At 43.5% G+C, this 19342-nt stretch overlaps 2 protein-coding genes across 4 annotated transcripts in view; both read right to left on the reverse strand.

Moving 5' to 3' along the window:
- Positions 1–6717, reverse strand: part of kcnh1a (potassium voltage-gated channel, subfamily H (eag-related), member 1a) — a 99835-nt gene extending 93118 nt beyond the window's left edge. The window contains exons 1-3 of the mRNA XM_065012751.1: positions 6208–6717; positions 5397–5423; positions 2384–2507 (exon numbers count right to left, since the gene is read on the reverse strand). Of these exons, the coding sequence (XP_064868823.1) occupies positions 2384–2507; positions 5397–5423; positions 6208–6280 (224 nt within the window). The 5' untranslated portion in view covers positions 6281–6717. The remainder of the gene's footprint in view (positions 1–2383; positions 2508–5396; positions 5424–6207) is intronic.
- Positions 6718–6811: 94 nt separating this feature from the next.
- On the reverse strand, positions 6812–18073 carry LOC115113110 (large ribosomal subunit protein mL63-like). 3 transcript variants are annotated; one of them, XM_029640361.1, is made up of 2 exons: positions 17981–18073; positions 6812–7309 (listed from the first exon to the last, which is right to left on the reverse strand). In XM_029640361.1, the coding sequence occupies exon 2, from the start codon at positions 7276–7278 to the stop codon at positions 6967–6969; it is 312 nt and encodes a 103-aa protein (XP_029496221.1). In that variant the 5' UTR covers positions 7279–7309; positions 17981–18073; the 3' UTR covers positions 6812–6966. The 3 variants fall into 3 exon arrangements, with proteins under 3 accessions (XP_029496221.1, XP_029496220.1, XP_029496219.1); XM_029640360.2 differs by lacking the exon at positions 17981–18073 and adding an exon at positions 9280–9346; XM_029640359.2 differs by lacking the exon at positions 17981–18073 and adding an exon at positions 9219–9337.
- Between the last annotated feature and the right edge of the window lie 1269 nt (positions 18074–19342).

The raw sequence follows: 19342 nt of genomic DNA on the forward strand, positions 1-19342 counted from the left end.
CCTCAAAGCTCATCACTAAGCTAAGGACCCTGGAACTAAACAACTCCCTCTGCAACTGGATCCTGGACTTCCTGACGGGCCGCCCCCAGGTGGAAAGGGTAGGCAACAACACATCTGCCACGATGATACTCAACACAGTGCTTAGTCTCCTCCTGTACTCCCTGTTCACCGATTACTGAGTGGCCAAGCACGACTCCAACACCATCATTGAGTTTGCATACGACACAACCGTGGTCGGCCTGATCACCGCCAACGATGAGACAGCCTATTGGAAGTTAGTCAGAGACCTGGCAGTGTGGTGCCAGGATAACAACCTCTCCATCAGTGTGATCAAGACAAAGGAGATGATCGTGGACTACAGGAAAAGGAGGGACGAGCACACCCCCCCAACGGGTCTGTAGAGGAGCAGGTTGAGAGCTTCAAGTTCCTTGTTGTCCACATCACCAACAAACTATCATGGTCCAAACACACCAAGACAGTCGTGAAGAGGGCACGACAACGCCTATTCCCCCTCAGGAGCGTACGGCCCAGTTCATCAGTAGGGCCAAGCTTTATACCATCAATGACCTCTATACCAGGCGGTGTCAGAGGAAGGCCCTAAAAATTGCCAAAGACCCCAGCCACCCTAGTCATAGACTGTTCTCTCTGCTACCGCAAGGCAAGCGGTACCGGGGCGCCAAGTCTAGGTCCAAAAGGCTTCTTAACAGCTTCTACCCCCAAGCCATTTACGCTGCTGCTACCCACTGTTTATTGTCTATGTACAGTAATTTTACCCATACATACATGTACATATTACTTCAATTACCTTGACTAACCTGTTTTTATTTTATTTAAACCTTTATTTAACTGACTAACCTGTACCCCGGCACATTGACTCGGTACCGGTACCTCCTGTATATAACCTCGTTATTGTTCTTTAATTGTTGCTCTTTTATTTTATTTTATTTAGTAAATATTTTGCTTAAAACTGCATTGTTGGTTAAGGGTTTGTTAATAAGCATTTCATGGTAAGGTCTACAGGTATTTTATTAGGCGAATGTGACAAATACAATTAGATTTGATTTTGTTGGCACAAAGATCCATTTTAATTATCTGATAGTCAAAATATCCATCTTCAAGATACAGTAAACATGTAGCACAAACACACACTCTGGTTTAAAACACTCTGGTCTCACACCACTGATTGCAACCATTGCAGCCATTTCAAAAATAGCTCTGTGGAGTTGTTAGCTTTGAACAACGTGGTAATTCTAATGAGACTGTATCTTGGGGCCTGCTCGCAAGGATCAAGGTGCAACGGCTCCCAAAGACTGTTGGCTTCATCTGACAGCACTCCTGACAGGAACATATCTCAACACACCATGTGCCTGCAGACTGGGTTGTCTTCATTAGGGCACACAGTAGCATAACATTTATGCAACAGAAAATGAACAAAAGCGTTTCTTATTGGACAATAGCTGCTATGATGCGACATCTCCTTAAGACTGTTGGTTTCATTCTGACAGGAACATGTCGACACATCACGTGCCAGCATGGACAGATTTAGCAGATTCAGACTGAGGTTCCCAGCTGGAATTGCCAGACAGTAAACAACAAGTGGTTACCATAAGGTTCCAGAATGGTTGTGTCTGATTCACACTATAGGGCCGACCCAAACCACACTGTGCTGACTCAGATGATTTATTTTTACGTTGTCCTTTCCAACGCAGTTCCAGCAACTACTTACAAACTCTGTAACCAGGCCAGCCCAGTACACCTTGGTTTGGTCCAGCTTGGGTCAATAGTGTGAAAAGGCTATTGGTGGCAAGTTATCAGTTGTTTTTGTATGCAAGATGTTCTTAATGTTCTCAGAACTTCAGTTTGAACTTAAAGAAGGGAGTATGGTACCTTAAATGTGAAAAGGAAAACAATAACTGCCTCCCAGCGATGATCAAATGTGTAAAAAGGGCTCGAAAACACCCACAATGTTTCACACAACAACAACTAATCCAGCTGAGCATGCAGAGCTCGCCAACATTGAACAAAGTCACTTTTGGAGAGTCTGAAGAGTGATTCTTAATAGGGGTTTATTTCTTCTTGCTTGCTGGCTGGGATAAAAACAGTGGCATTAGCTGTAAAGTATGGCCTTTGGTTTGGCAGGGAAAGGTGATTCTTTTGTTTTCCTCAATTTTTCTTTTCAATGTCATTTTATAATGCTGGTGGGCTGAAAAAAGGAATCTGGTGATTTCATCTACAGTATCTGAAAAGAAGTATGCTAACAGGAAATATGGAGTAAAATGAGCTGAAGAAGACAACCAAGAACCACAACAACACCCCAGTGTTCATTGTTGCTGTTCAATAAATTATATAAAAAGAGATGGAAGGCAGTGTGCTGCTCTTCTACCTGCATGTGCTGCTCTTCTGCATGACTTCCGCCCTGTGGTACCCCGACAGCTTGCAGAAGCCATCGTTGCTGTAGACGATGGGCCAGTCCACGATCTGAGCATTCCCAAGGACAAAATTGGTATCTGTCAAAGATGAGGGGGAACAGAGAAGGAGGTAAGGCTCACTCGTTGGTGATTGGTCACAGTTATCTACAACACATTACGCTGGATGGGGATAACAGTGGAGCGGGATTGGGATAAATTGCATTTCAGTACACTTATGATTAGCAACTGAACTCAAATTCAAATAAACAATTTGGAAAGAAAATCCAAATACATGAATTAAATAAAAAACTGAAGTGAAATGGTGTTGACACCAACCCTGGGTCGACATCGACAGGCGACAGCACAGTCATATCGCACGATGGAAGCCACTGCAGTACAGTGTGAAAACAGAGCAGCAGAATAATCCTTCACATACGGGCACTGTACTCAGTCTCAGACCATCCTTACCATTAATGCTGAGTAAGTAAGCACTGCATGTGGGGAGGGTTAGTGTCTGTTAGGCTTGAAGGGGTATACATAAGTCATAATGCCTACGTAAGCTGGACATAATGCCTACGTAAGCACTGCATGTGGGGAGTGTTAGTGTCTGTTAGGCTTGAAGGGGTATACATAAGTCATAATGCCTACGTAAGCATTGCATGACACCTCTGGCTTTATTTTGACTGCACAAAAATGTGAAGCTTGTGTTAAAAGAGATGTGTCACTCCCAACACTGGCGACAATAGCATCTATTTCAAAACCACTCATTGTACCTATGAGAAAGTAGAGATAATCCACGCAGGGGTTTAAATCAAACCGTGTTGATTTGGTTTGAAATAGATAGCTATCATGCTGAGTATTTAAAGTGATACCATTTTTAGCACTGTCAAAATCTCACTTCACATGTTCTTTGTATACATGTACAATTGATGATTTCTCACAGTGAACATTACTTTAACCCTCTGTAAGAAACTAAACGTACACATTAAAGGTTGACAAATACTACCAGCTGATTATAAAATATAATGATTTGTTGTTCCTTTCCCATGTGTAATGTAATACCCCTTCAGATATAGGACTACAGCTATTAGTTCGTATACAGAACGGCATAGAAACGTCTGTCTGTCACCAGCTACAGACTCACTGAAGCTTACTACAGTGCGCTGCTATGCTGACGATAGTTTTTCTATGCAGCTACATAGCACATGTATTATATCACATTTGTATGAATTATTGCTTTTGGGAAGGGAGGAAAAGCTCTGTCAAAATACAACAATACATGATTCAATGTGACGAGGATCAAATTGGTATTTGATCCGTTCACAAATGATTGACATAGAAGTCAGGCAGCTACGGAGCGAGGAAAGCACCTATAGGTTCAACCATAGTCTATTAAATAACTAATGAGTCAACTTAAATGCACAGAGGAATGGCTATACTCCACAGACATGTGGTTTAATTGCTGTGTTCCACCAATTGTTTATGGAAGAGAAGATACAGTGGCAATTCCAAGGATATTTATGACAAAGGATTATAGAAAACTCCCAAATCTTAGGGACAAAATCCTGATTTAAACTATTGCTGACTTCAGCAAACAAGTCCAAGCCACACATTCACACCACTGTGCAGTAGTTACATCCCTGTCTCTATAGGAGTTGGGTGTAATAACTATGAATACACTGCATTTTTAGGTCATTCAGCAGATCCTCTGATCCAAAGTGACTTATTGGTGCAATTAGGGTTAAGCACCTTGCTCATAGGCCAAGACAGATTTTTCACCTAGTCGGCTCGGGGTATAGAGCCAGCGATCTTTTGGTTACAAACTGCTAGGCTACCTGACGCCTCACTGCACTGCCAATGATCTCTGTTCACAGGAAACTCTTAGCTTCACTCCAATCCTCTGAAGTAACACACACACACACAGGCGTGTGCATATGCACACTATCTCTCTCTCACACACACTTAGAATCCAGGGAAAGTGGGAATAGGAGAAGAATATTGTAGCTGTTTATGTGGAGCCTCAAGAGTTACACTGACATAAATATTTCATACCATAAAAGATTTAAAAGACATGCTACATGCTTCAGTTCTGTCTCCTGGTCTCTAACTCTCTGTTGGCTATGAGATTAGGGGAATGACTGTCTCTCATACACAGAATATAGATTTGATTTATTTCTTATAAATTGTTTCCTCCCACTATTTCACAGTGGTTGGTTCCAGCTCCCACTATTGCACACACAATATGTTGTTCACATTGTTGTTAGAAGAAAAGCATGATTGAATCTGCCAGTACATAAAGTCAACCTGGCATTATGAAAGACATGCGTGCTACAGCAGCAGTAGAGTACTAAATAATAAAGTATGTTCCATCTGTGGTGTCAAAATGTCACTTGTCATCAACATGGAATGGGAACAAAACACAAACTACATGTGCTACCCAACAATAAAAAAAAATACAAACTACACACACTATCCTACCAAACTACATTCACCAAGCTAAATGAAGACAACCAGTAACATTACTGACACAAACACAGTACTATGAAGTAGAACGTTCCATGCCAACATTTGTTATTTTACAATGGTTTTCAAAACAACAGTAGGATGCCATCACTGATGGGTAGCTAAGCATCATTCATCTATGTCCCAATGAAGAACAAGTGTCCTAGGGATTGAATTACCAGTAACAAACAGTTACTACCCAGCTAATGCAGAACATTTTCCTAAACTTTAGCTGGGTAGTGTCTGTGAACCCAAATTAATAGAAGTTAATGATGTTAAATGAAAAGAGAACAGGTGGGGGGGAGGGGGGGTATGGGCATCTACCCCCAGGCCAGGATTTTAGACTGATGTCATAGACTTGAATTAATTTACTTTGTAAATTAACAGAAATTGGTACAGAACAACAAACATAGTACAAAAAGTTAATAGAGAGTGAGATTAGGGGGAAAAACATGAGCAGCACTCCAAAACATGGTTTGTTTATACCTGTCTGTCTATGTGATAATGTCCATACTGAAAAGTTAAAAAGAAAAATTGTTAAAGTGACAGAGACAAATGTATTTCATACAAACGGTTGTTTTATTTGAGTTATGTTTTAATACTATTTCACAACCAACATTTCACCTGGACATATTGCCTTACACAAAAGCTTTTGAACTAAAAGTAGTTTTGTGTAACTTTGCAAAATCACAATGAACCGACAGGGCAAACAACTTTAAAGTGCAATGTAGTAATCCATTATTCTAATTTATGAAGTCTATGAAATAAAATGTATTCGGGGTATTTTATCTTTACTTCATTATGGGGCGACTAGCGAGAAACAGCGAGGCTATTTTTAAACTGCATAATTTCCCAAATTGTGCGTCACTGCTGATTCCATGTGCACATGAGATACAATGGCATGCGACTTTCTGTGAATGGGATGTGCCCAAGCCTGACTGTAAACCAGAGAGACGTGCCAGACAAATAGCCTAGTGGTAACCTATCCATGTCGTTCAATTAATAAGTTCAGACTACCATACAAACTTTATTAAACACTGACGTTTGAAAATAGGCTACAAATAATTCGCAGGAGATGGAAATTGTTTTATTCTGTTTTATGATTATTCTGAAGTTCAGACGATGTTAATTGAGAAAGATCTCCCAGTTTCTCGACCCTCGCCATTATGCGTTTTAACATGCCAAAGGGTAGGCTTCGTCGATGATTTAACACCCCAACATGTTTTTTGGTGGGCTACTCCATCCTCAAGTGAATTATCATAGGCATTAGCGCATCTCATGTGAGCAAGATCCTTACCGTTAGATCTTCTGACAATATTTTCTAAAAAAGTGTTTTGAGGGGCTACAAGTCCTCTCCTTCCTCCGGCCATCCTCGCTCGTCATTCAGTCGTCCGTGTGTGGGAGCGATCGGTGGGGCTGGATACTACCCGCAAAACGACAAGTCCAGATGGCTGTCTTCATGGTCCCTTTTATCGGTACTGAGAAAGTGAGCTTTAGGTAAAGGGATCGTCTAGCTGCTACTGCTACAAAGACTTATCGCAGTCGATGGCTGCGCACCCCTGCACACGAGAAAGCGTGTGCGAAGCCGAATGAAGCGCTTACAGCTAGTCGCGACTCGCATCTGGGGAACTCTCCTCCGCGCTCGCTTAGAGCGCGCCTGACTGGTGGTACCCCAAAACTGGTGGTTACTCATTCAAACTTCTAGCGCCATCTGCCGGTGATATACGGTATAGTTTTGCGGTGGGACAACTCGGTAATGAGACGCTTCAGGAGGGCGGACATGTGTTTGAGAGGCAGAGGTCCAGGCATACATCTGGGGGTCCCAGAGGGGTTAAGAGTCTATGAGACTCACTAATGTATGCACAATACCATTTGTCATGTATTATAAAGCAAATCACTGGTTGTTTTCAAATATGAGCTTGCTTTATAAATATATAATTACCAACACTCCATAGTTCATATACATTACATACATTAAGACACACAGGAGTCAAATGGCAGTCAAAATGCATGTCCCATCTCCATCACCCCACACAAAGTCAATACTTCCTCCTCATTAACTTGACCATGTCTTGGTCGTGTTGAGGTGACTTAGATGATCTGCAACATACTTATGTTCTGGAAACTTTTGAAACTTGGTCTCCTTAATTTTGAGCCAGTTCTGTGCTCGGCGCTCAGCGGCGTGTCCTCTCTCCTGCTCTGTGGTCATGTACGGTCGGGAGATCCAGTACTCGTTCTCCGCCTCGCGCTCCAGGTGCACCAGCATGTTGCGTTTCATCTGCCAGGTGATGGCACGCGGCCGGCGGTACTTCCCGATCCACTGCTTGCCAGAGATGCCTTTCCTCAGCAGGGCAATGGTGAGGAACATGGTGAAGGATGTGGGTTCTTCTCAGCAAGTCCTGGATTTATAGGTTACAACATGACAGAAAGATAAAACGTTAGGGTATTGGCTCCCACGAACAGGAGAGGAACATTGGTGTTATCAGAGAGCAAGAGGCAAAGCAATAGGTTTTACTGCAGCCAAAAAAAATCTGTCCACAAAAAATAAGCCCACGAAGTGAAGACTTTTTGTTTGGAGGATAATGAGTGTCGAATTTGGTCAACAAAAAAATGTTGTTGCTAATGTGCTATGTGAAGCTTATTTGATCTAAAATATGTTTCATAATGGTAAGGTAGTTATGAATGCACTGATATAAGTGGACACACGTGGCATTTCGGCAAAAAAAATCATGTTTCGTGACTTTATATCGGAGTCGGAGAGATAGAGGACTCATCATGGATATAACCTGTTTTAAAAGGGACAGTGAGGGCTGCCACCATTTTAAAAGTAGTCAACAGGTGGGGAGATTCCTATGAGTTGGTAGCGATCAGACAATGAAGAAGAAAATGTACTACTTTAAAAACAGAGATCGCCTCAATGGTGCTGCCCATACTCTGTCACAGACACTTTAATAGTACAGATACAAAGAAGAGTCCTCTATCTTTATGGCCCGCTGTTCATACGCTGATCTGCCCTCTTATTGGCTAGAATGATTACACCTAATCTCACCTCGTCTCGCCTGCCTTCCATATTTGAAGACCTGTATTTCCATTGTTTGCCAGAAGACACCGACCCTACCATTATGCTTGTTTACACTGACCTGCACTGGGGTCGCACCGCAACCATCGTTACATTAAGACACCGTGGAGGTGGCGCGAGATATGGGTCAGAAAACGTACCTCAACGCAGGGATGGGATATGTCACTGTACTCAACTTTAGCTTTATCCACATTGCTCCATAGAGAAGATTGAAATACTGCTAGTTTTCACAGAAAACTGCCACAGCAGCCATTATGGAATGGCACATTGCTTGGAACAACAAATGAGCTGATTGGCTGACACTGCCATTTCAGAATGGCTGTAGGCCTACTGCTACCTAGCATAAGGATGAAAAGGGACTTTTTCTGGAAAAAGTAGCAGTACTTCAATTGTCTCAATGAAGTGGATAAAGGTACAATTGAGTAGTTCGAGTGGCATATCTCGTCCCTGCATTGAGGTACAATTTCCGACACATATCTCGAGCCGGCTCCACCTGTATTAATGTAACCATGATTGTGTTCCGGACCCCAGTGCAGCTCAGCATAAACATGCTTAACGTCATGTATCTTCTGCCAATTCCATTGTCCAATCAACTATTTTGTCAATATAATAGACAATCTTTGGTGTTAGTGGTAAAACATAACAATGGAGGTCATTTCATCATTGCGTTAAGCAAAAATCCCTCCTGGAGGTATATAAATATATTTTTTAATGTAATGAAGAAGTTACTCTAACATTATTGTTGAGAGATATGGGTATATTCATGGAATTCAAAGATGATGAAATATAGCTAGCTAGCTATATAACTAATAAAAATACAAAATGTGAAAAGACATTTCATCTAACGTTAGAGGATCATGCACAGAAGTTGGAGCATGAACGAAAATTCTGGAAAATACCACATTTCATGGACATATTGTCTATTCCATTTTCAGACTAATCCAAGTCATCAGGGCGGGAATATAAAACATGAGCAACACCAATAATGTAGGCCTATTAAATCATTGAAACTACAAACGTGTGTAACGTTAACCACCTATGTTTATCAAAGTGGGCATGGTGGATGCATGTTAGTAATAGCTAGAGCCACTGCTACTAGCACATAGTTTAAATATTTGCTACTGCTATAGTATATACTACTAGCTATTTGATAGTTAGCTAACGTTACAAACGCTTTATGCATGAATTGACTAGTAAAATTGGTCCTCGCTCCATTTCATTCGAATTACCTGTTAGTTACGAGTTAACTTGTTGTCAAAATTCAGCTTTATTGACGTTGTCTTCACGTACCATGCTAATTCTTGCATGTGACCCCAGTCAGGCTCAGAGACATCTTCTTATTTAAATTTGTATCGGCGGATCGCAACCAACTGAAAGGAGCGTACACCGCCACCTAGAGTACTGGAGTGTGAGGCATGTCACGGTTCCTATCTTCTTCCTTGATGAGGTTTAATGGCGGTTGGCATCCAATAAATGTTGCATTACCGTTACCTACTAGACTGAAGTATAACTCCCTACTCATTCAAGGGGTTTTCTTAATGATGACTATTTTCTACCTTGTAGAATAATAGTGAAGACATTAAAACTATGAAATAACACATATGGAATCATGTAGTAACCACAGAAGTGTTAAACAAATATATTTTATATTTGAGATTCTTAAAAGCAGCCACCTTTTGCCTTGATGACAATTTTTCACACTCTTGACATTCTCTCAACCAACCAATCAATCAATCAATGAAATCTATTTATAAAGCTCTTTTTACATGAGCAGATGTGACAAAGTGCTATACAGAAACCCAGCCTAAATCAGGAAGCAATGCAGATGTAGGAGCATGGTGGCTAGGAAAAACTCCCTAGAAAGGCAGGAACCTAGAAAGAAACCTAGAGAGGAACCAGGCTCTGAGGGGTGGCCAGTCCTCTTCTGGCTGTGCCGGGTGGAGATTATAAGAGTGCATGGCCATTTAAGGCCAGATTTTTCTTCAAGACGTTCAAACATTCATAGATGACCAGCAGCTTCATGAGGTAGTCACCTGGAATGCATTTCAGTTAACAGGTGTGCCTTGTTAAAAGTTAATGTGTGGAATTTCTTTCCTTCTTAATGCATTTGAGACAATCAGTTGTGTTGTGACAAGTCCATATTATGGCAAGAACAGCTCCAATAAGCAAAGAGAAATGACAGTCCATCATTAAGACATGAAGGTCAGTCAATACGGGACAGTTCAAGAACTTTGAAAGTTTCTTCAAGTGCAGTCGCAAAATCTATCGAGCACTATGATGAAACTGGCTCTCATGAGGACCACCACAGGAAAGAAAGACCCAGAGGTACCTTTGCTGCAGAGGATAAGTTCATTATTTACCAGCCTTGGAAATTGCAGCCCAAATAGAGTTTAAGTAACAGACACATCTCAACATCAACTGTTCAGAGGAGACTGTGTGAACTCTTTCAATACTGTTGAAAAACATTCCAGGTGAAGCTGGTTGAGAGAAGGTCAAGAGTGTGCAAAGCTGTCATCAAGGCAAAGGGTGGCTACTTTGAAAAATGTAAAGTGTAAAAGATATTTAGATTTGTTTAACACTTTTTTGGTTACTACATGATTCCATGCATGTTATTTCATAGTTTGATGTCTTCATTAGCATTCTATAAGGTAGAAAATAGTAAAAATAAAGAAAAACCCTTGAATGAGTAGGTGTGTCCAATCTTTTGACTGATACTTGTATATCATTTGTTGGCCTATCCCTCTGTACTGGTACAAATCTACTACTCACACCACTCCTCGCAGGATCCCTCCCCCTTGACCCATCTTCCTCTATTTTCTTCACTGCCACAGTGTAACAGTATAACTTTAGACCGTCCCCTCGCCCATACCAGGGCGCGAACCAGGGACCCTCTGCACACATCAACAACAGTCACCCACGAAGCATCGTTACCCATCGCTCCACAAAAGCCGCGGCCCTTGCAGAGCAAGGGGAACCACTACTTCAAGGTCTCAGAGCAAGTGTCTTCACCGATTGAAACGCTATTTAGCGCACACTATTCCACCGCTAACTAAGCTAGCCGTTACACATCCGTTACACTCACCCGCCTTTTGACCTCCTTTTCCGCAGCAACCAGTGATCCGGGTCAACAGCATCAATGTAACAGTATAACTTTAGACCGTCTCCTCGCACATACCCGGGCGCGAACCAGGGACCCTCTGCACACATCAACAACAGTCACCCACGAAGCATCGTTACCCATCGCTCCACAAAAGCCGCGGCCCTTGCAGAGCAAGGGGAACCACTACTTCAAGGTCTCAGAGCAAGTGACTTCACCGATTGAAACGCTATTTAGCGCGCACTCTTCCACCGCTAACTAAGCTAGCCGTTTCACATCCGTTACACTAGCATCAAATCAAATCAAATTTTATTTGTCACATACACATGGTTAGCAGATGTTAATGCGAGTGTAGCGAAATGCTTGTGCTTCTAGTTCCGACAATGCAGTGATAACCAACAAGTAATCTAACTAACAATTCTAAAACTACTGTCTTATACACAGTGTAAGGGGATAAAGAATATGTACATAAGGATATATGAGTGAGTGATGGTACAGAGCAGCAAACAGTAGATGGTATCGAGTACAGTATATACATATGAGATGAGTATGTAGACAAAGTAAACAAAGTGGCATAGTTAAAGTGGCTAGTGATACATGTATTACATAAGGATGCAGTCGATGATGTAGAGTACAGTATATACGTATGCATATGAGATGAATAATGTAGGGTAAGTAACATTATATAAGGTAGCATTGTTTAAAGTGGCTAGTGATATATTTACATCATTTCCCATCAATTCCCATTATTAAAGTGGCTGGAGTTGGGTCAGTGTCAATGACAGTGTGTAGGCAGCAGCCACTCAATGGTGGCTGTTTAACAGTCTGATAGCCTTGAGATAGAAGCTGTTTTTCAGTCTCTCAGTCCCAGCTTTGATGCACCTGTACTGACCTCGCCTTCTGGATGATAGCGGGGTGAACAGGCAGTGGTTCGGGTGGTTGATGTCCTTGATGATCTTTATGGCCTTCCTGTAACATCGGGTGGTGTAGGTGTCCTGGAGGGCAGGTAGTTTGCCCCCGGTGATGCGTTGTGCAGACCTCACTACCCTCTGGAGAGCCTTACGGTTGAGGGCGGAGCAGTTGCCGTACCAGGCGGTGATACAGCCCGCCAGGATGCTCTCGATTGTGCATCTGTAGAAGTTTGTGAGTGCTTTTGGTGACAAGCCGAATTTCTTCAGCCTCCTGAGGTTGAAGAGGCGCTGCTGCGCCTTCTTCACAACGCTGTCAGTGTGAGTGGACCAATTCAGTTTGTCTGTGATGTGTATGCCGAGGAACTTAAAACTTGCTACCCTCTCCACTACTGTTCCATCGATGTGGATAGGGGGTGTTCCCTCTGCTGTTTCCTGAAGTCCACAATCATCTCCTTAGTTTTGTTGACGTTGAGTGTGAGGTTATTTTCCTGACACCACACTCCGAGGGCCCTCACCTCCTCCCTGTAGGCCGTCTCGTCGTTGTTGGTAATCAAGCCTACCACTGTTGTGTCGTCCGCAAACTTGATGATTGAGTTGGAGGCGTGCGTGGCCACGCAGTCGTGGGTGAACAGGGAGTACAGGAGAGGGCTCAGAACGCACCCTTGTGGGGCCCCCGTGTTGAGGATCAGCGGGGAGGAGATGTTGTTGCCTACCCTCACCACCTGGGGGCGGCCCGTCAGGAAGTCCAGTACCCAGTTGCACAGGGCGGGGTCGAGACCCAGGGTCTCGAGCTTGATGACGAGCTTGGAGGGTACTATGGTGTTGAATGCCGAGCTGTAGTCGATGAACAGCATTCTCACATAGGTATTCCTCTTGTCCAGGTGGGTTAGGGCAGTGTGCAGTGTGGTTGAGATTGCATCGTCTGTGGACCTATTTGGGCGGTAAGCAAATTGGAGTGGGTCTAGGGTGTCAGGTAGGGTGGAGGTGATATGGTCCTTGACTAGTCTCTCAAAGCACTTCATGATGACGGAAGTGAGTGCTACGGGGCGGTAGTCGTTTAGCTCAGTTACCTTAGCTTTCTTGGGAACAGGAACAATGGTGGCCCTCTTGAAGCATGTGGGAACAGCAGACTGGTATAGGGATTGATTGAATATGTCCGTAAACACACCGGCCAGCTGGTCTGCGCATGCTCTGAGGGCGCGGCTGGGGATGCCGTCTGGGCCTGCAGCCTTGCGAGGGTTAACACGTTTAAATGTCTTACTCACCTCGGCTGCAGTGAAGGAGAGACCGCATGTTTTCGTTGCAGGCCGTGTCAGTGGCACTGTATTGTCCTCAAAGCGGGCAAAAAGTTATTTAGTCTGCCTGGGAGCAAGACATCCTGGTCCGTGACTGGGCTGGGTTTCTTCTTGTAGTCCGTGATTGACTGTAGACCCTGCCACATGCCTCTTGTGTCTGAGCCATTGAATTGAGATTCCACTTTGTCTCTGTACTGACGCTTAGCTTGTTTAATAGCCTTGCGGAGGAATAGCTGCATTGTTTATATTCGGACATGTTACCAGACACCTTGCCCTGATTAAAAGCAGTGGTTCGCGCTTTCAGTTTCACGCGAATGCTGCCATCAATCCACGGTTTCTGGTTTGGGAATGTTTTTATCGTTGCTATGGGAACGACATCTTCGACGCACGTTCTAATGAACTCGCACACCGAATCAGCGTATTCGTCAATATTTTCATCTGACGCAATACGAAACATGTCCCAGTCCACGTGATGGAAGCAGTCTTGGAGTGTGGAGTCAGCTTGGTCTGACCAGCGTTGGACAGACCTCAGCGTGGGAGCCTCTTGTTTAAGTTTCTGCCTGTAGGCAGGGATCAACAAAATGGAGTCGTGGTCAGCTTTTCCGAAAGGGGGCGGGGCAGGGCCTTATATGCGTCGCGGAAGTTAGAGTAACAATGATCCAAGGTTTTACCACCCCTGGTTGCGCAATCGATATGCTGATAAAATTTAGGGAGTCTTGTTTTCAGATTAGCTTTGTTAAAATCCCCAGCTACAATGAATGCAGCCTCCGGATAAATGGTTTCCAGTTTGCAAAGAGTTAAATAAAGTTCGTTCAGAGCCATCGATGTGTCTGCTTGGGGGGGATATATACGGCTGTGATTATAATCGAAGAGAATTCTCTTGGAAGATAATGCGGTCTACATTTGATTGTGAGGAATTCTAAATCAGGTGAACAGAAGGATTTGAGTTCCTGTATGTTTCCTTCATCACACCATGTCTCGTTAGTCATGAGGCATACGCCCCCGCCGCTCTTCTTACCAGAAAGATGTTTGTTTCTGTCGGCGCGATGCGTGGAGAAACCCGTTGGCTGCACCGCATCGGATAGCGTCTTCCCAGTAAGCCATGTTTCCGTGAAGCAGAGAACATTGCAGTCTCTGATGTCCCTCTGGAATGCTACCCTTGCTCGGATTTCATCAACCTTGTTGTCAAGAGACTGGACATTGGCAAGAAGAATGCTGGGGAGTGGTGCATATGACAACTTCTTCACTACTCTAAGCCTGGATACCTCAATCTGCCTCTCTCGCACTGGACATTTCTGATATCCAGCCACATGGGCACCCCTACAATTAACAAATATCACTACTTTCCCCAATACTACACATTCCTTTGTCTCATGCCCTTCTGCACACTTCTCACACCTAGAAACCTCCCTCCTACACACTGCTGCTACATGCCCAAAAGCTTGACACCTGTTACAATGTTGTTAGAGCCGATTTGGACATATTTGTATAAAAGCTTCTATCCCTGATGAACACAAAGCCAAGCAGATAAAATAACTGGACCTGGACAGAGAAAAGCTGTCTGTTGAAAGAGCACTTGGAATCCGATGGAACATTGAAAGTGATGCGTTTACCTTCCGAGTCACTGTCAAGAACAGACCCCTTACAAGAAGAGGTATTCTCTCAACTGTAAACTCTATTTATGATCCATTAGGTTTCCTCGCCCCATTCGTATTAAAGGCAAAGCAAATTCTTCAAGTGCTCTGCAAGCGAAAGTGTGGATGGGACGAAGTCATCCATGAAGAACACTCTATTTCATGGAAGAGATGGCTCTCAGAGCTGGACCAGCTCTCCAGATTCCAGATAGACATGTGTATGATGCCTGAGAACTTTGGTCAAGTCAAGACCGCACAGCTGCATCACTTCGGTGATGCAAGTGAACAAGGTTATGGCACGGAAAGCTACCTTAGGTTCACAAACGGTATGGAAAAGGTCCACATTTGCATTCATACTGGGGAAATCAAGGGTGACTCCACTCAAGCAGATGACAATCCCCAGACTGGAACTTGCTGCAGCAACATTGGCAGTGCGAGTGGACAGGATGTTAAGGTTGGAGCTCAAGATTGAACTTGAGGAGTCAATTTTCTGGACAGACTGCCAGTCTGTGCTAAAATACATCCGAAATGATACCAAGAGATTCTATACCTTTGTGGCTAATAGGGTTGCTATGATCCGTGACCTATCGAAAGCAAAACAGTGGAGGTATTTGAACACCAAACACAACCTAGCCGATGATGCCTCAAGAAGATTACATGTTGAAATGTTCCTGAACTCAAAGAGATGGCGCAAAGGACCAGAATTCCTGGAGAAAACAGAAACTAAATGGCCGAAAGTCCCAGAGGAGCTTGACTCCATCCCTCCGGATGATCCAGAGGTGAGAAAAGAATCGTAATCGTAAACAGTACAAGTGTGGAAGAAAAGAGTCCAACCAGCAAACTGACTGAGTACTATTCAACATGAAACAGCTTGAAGAAAGCAGTTGCCTGGATGCTGAAACCGAAGAGACTTCTTCTACAGTTAAGCCAGAAAAGGAAAATTGTCTCACAAACTGATCCAAGATCAGATCAGACACACACACACACACACACACACAGTGCTCCATCTTAGAATCACGTGCACCTCTGATTCGTTGATGTCGTACTGTTACATTCTTTGATGTCATAGTCATACATTTTTGGACGTCAAACTCTTGACATTTTTGGAAGTTGAACACCTTTACACTTCAACTCAGACTGAGATCTATGGACTATTTTCCTATATGGCACCTTGTATATTTGTATATAGCTATGAACTGTAATAGTGCTCTGGTATAGAACGTTTTGTGTATTGGCTCTACGTTTGAATATTAAGTAATTGTTGTGCATTCAGTGCAGTCAACAATTAGGGGCCGGTATGTTAGAGACAATTTGGACATATTTGTATAAAAGACTGAACATACCGAGCTCCATGTATAATTGTGTAAATATATTAAATATTAATGTACATGATGAAATATTAGGTACGTACCTTTATGATTTATATTTACCTGATTGAGATATATTAATTTGTTAGTGTAATTCAGTTTTTACCCCCCCCCCCCCCTCTTGCCCATTCATTGTATTGTGGTAAGTGTGTTAGGATAAAGGCAGGAAGTTGGGCCTTCAGGGGAGGGAGTCCTTGCTAGATGCGGGAGCGGTATAGTTTTTTGACCATACAGACATACATACATACAGACAGGTCATATTATGTATTTTACACATCAAGTAATCTATGTGATAAGTTCATTGGAGAATCATTTATTTGTTAGATATAAGAAGAATAAACATTTTGCACCATATTGCTGTATCTCATTGAATGTTTGGCCGTTTGGAAACCTTGAGTGTGGACTGTATGCGTACCAAACAACCCCGCTTCAGGCTTGGGCAGTGGCTATGATAAAGAGGAAAGGAAGCCACTACAAACATAATGTATTCTGCACAAATCTTGACTGTCTGCGTCGCACTAAACGACGAGCATCACAAACACCGGGAATCTTCACTTCAGTTGGTCAATTTTCACATTTACCGCTACCCCAGTAATCACTCCTTTCAATGGTGCCCTTTTCTTGAGAGCAAAACTATTCACATCTCTTGCCCCCTATTCGTTTAACGCGGAGCGCCTGCTCCCTCTGACCAGCAGAAACACAAACAATTATCACAAGACCACTTCTGCTTACCCACACCGATTCCACAGCACCCAACTCTGTTTTCACCCACCCTGAAACCAGAAATGGATCAGCCAAAAGTCAAGGGTCCACTTCTTCCAAATACTTTACACCTACTGTCAAAGACTCATCTTTATCCTGACCCTCGGTGCAAGCCTCGGGCTCCGAGAACTTCACCACACCTACCACCTCCGACACTAAGCCCTCATTCACTTCCCTTTCTCCTCCTGTTCTCAGCTCACTCTGCTTACACTTTCTACCATTCTTCTTTAACAAACCATCTCAAGCTCACCCTCTTTCTCCCGCTCTCTCTTAGACCTCCTCTGCCTCTCTTTTCCCTCCATTCCTCCTCCGCCATTTAACCGGCTGTCACAATATCCGTACAATCAGCACGAACCCCTCAGGATGTAGAACGGCCTCCATATTCATTTAGCTATTGCTTTTATACAGCCCTGTGTTTCAACCGCAGGAGGTTGGTGGCACCTTAATTGTGGAGGGCAGGTTCGTGGTAATGGCTGGAGCGGAATTGATGGAATGATATCAAATACACCAAACACACGGTTCCATGTGTTTGATGCCATTCCATTCGCTCCGTTCCAGACATTATTATGAACCGTCCTCCACTCAGCAGCCTCCCCTGGTTTCCACCTACTATTCTGGAGTGAATAAATTACACTTTGTGGCACAAAAAGGGAAGTGAAAACAACGGGGGAAAGAGAAGAAAAATACCCTACCAACTAACCCTACATACACTATTCTGCTACTTGGCCTTATCTGATCCTACACCAGGCAGACATGCTTGTAGGATGGGACAATGTTGTTCCACACACCTCGTAACTCTTCTGTAGTAAAATCTCGTACACCCAAGTACTTCTCTGCAGCGGCCACCACAACCTCTATTTTGTGTGACACGTTCCATTTCTGCAGTACAGTTGATTACCATGGATATGAACGCTAAGAAACCAACCTTACTGAAGCACATGTTATTTCTATCACTCTGTATTGGCCTTGTCCTCCTCACAGGGATGCTCTCAAGATGCCTCGCCCTGTAACCTTCAAGACATTTATTTCCTTCTTCTTCATCTTCTTCTTCGTGTGAATTTATGGCATACTAGACGCTGTGTTGCGTATTGCTGCCTTTCGCCGGTCAGAGACCAGATTGCACATTTTGGTCACAAAAAAGGGGGAAGGTGTCAAATTTGTATTACACAATAATCTAACCCTGCACCTATATACTAACCCTGCACCTATATACTACTAAAACTCACCTTCTCTGGATCTCTCTCTTCAGGCCTACTCACTGGGGGGCTCCCAGTCGAATCCCTCACCCTTGGGCTATCCTCTACTCTCCTTACTCCCTCAGCATATGAAACCTTCCCCACTCGAACTCTGGCAATCACAACTTGTCTCTCTCGTACAGGACACTTCAGATACCCAGCTGCATGGGTGCCCCCACAGTTTACACACAGTGCTTTCTCAAACCAAACTGCACACTCCCTCTGACTAGGCCCTCCTGCACACTTTCCACATCGTGGGATCTCTCTTATACATACTGCTGCCACATGTCCGAATCCTTGGCACCTAAAGCACTGTAGCGGTTTCAGAACAAACACCCTCACCAAATAGCTAATAGACTGTACCCTAGCCTGACCTTATCAGGTAGAAACTCCATATCAAAGCTCAACAAGACATTCCGGGTATCCTCCGTCTCACCATTTACCCCCGGGTCTGCATCTCACCAAATGGCGGGCGTCACAAACACCAGGAACATTCTTTCTCATTCACCTCTACACGTATCCATCTCTACACTGATCACTCATTTGAGCGGGGAGCAAAGCACGATGCAGGCTGAGCCCCGAAATGTGTGACGCGGAGCAACCGCTGTGTCCTCGCGGCCTCTCCCTGCCTGCAACTAATAATTCTCAATCGGATAACTGAAGGTCCATAGAACGTCAAGACATTTCCTTCTTCTCCAAATTCTACAGTAAGCAAGATGAATCAACCATTTGACATGTAATGACTATTCTATCTCAGCTGGAGACACTATTATACAGAGTTTGCTGCATGAAAACAGTAATCCAGTTGTTTCATCAAAGTGACGGAAAAGGTTTCAAACCTCTCTGGTTTCATGCATTTTTTGGTTCGATAAGTTAAGACATTTATACCAATGAATTTCATACATATATAAGTCATGTGCTTCACAATGAAATACATTACATGACCAAAAGAATGTGGACACCTACTCGTCGAACATCTCATTCCAACATCATGAGCATTACCAAGGAGTTGGTCCCCCCTTAGCTGCTCCACTCTTCTGGGAAGGCTTTCC

This window comes from Oncorhynchus nerka, linkage group LG28 (assembly GCF_034236695.1).
Source record: "Oncorhynchus nerka isolate Pitt River linkage group LG28, Oner_Uvic_2.0, whole genome shotgun sequence".
Classification (NCBI taxonomy): Eukaryota; Metazoa; Chordata; class Actinopteri; order Salmoniformes; family Salmonidae; genus Oncorhynchus; species Oncorhynchus nerka.

Bases quoted from the DNA above. Each gene is read 5' to 3' on its own strand.
- LOC115113110 (XM_029640361.1), bottom strand. From the start codon at position 7,278: ATGTTCCTCACCATTGCCCTGCTGAGGAAAGGCATCTCTGGCAAGCAG.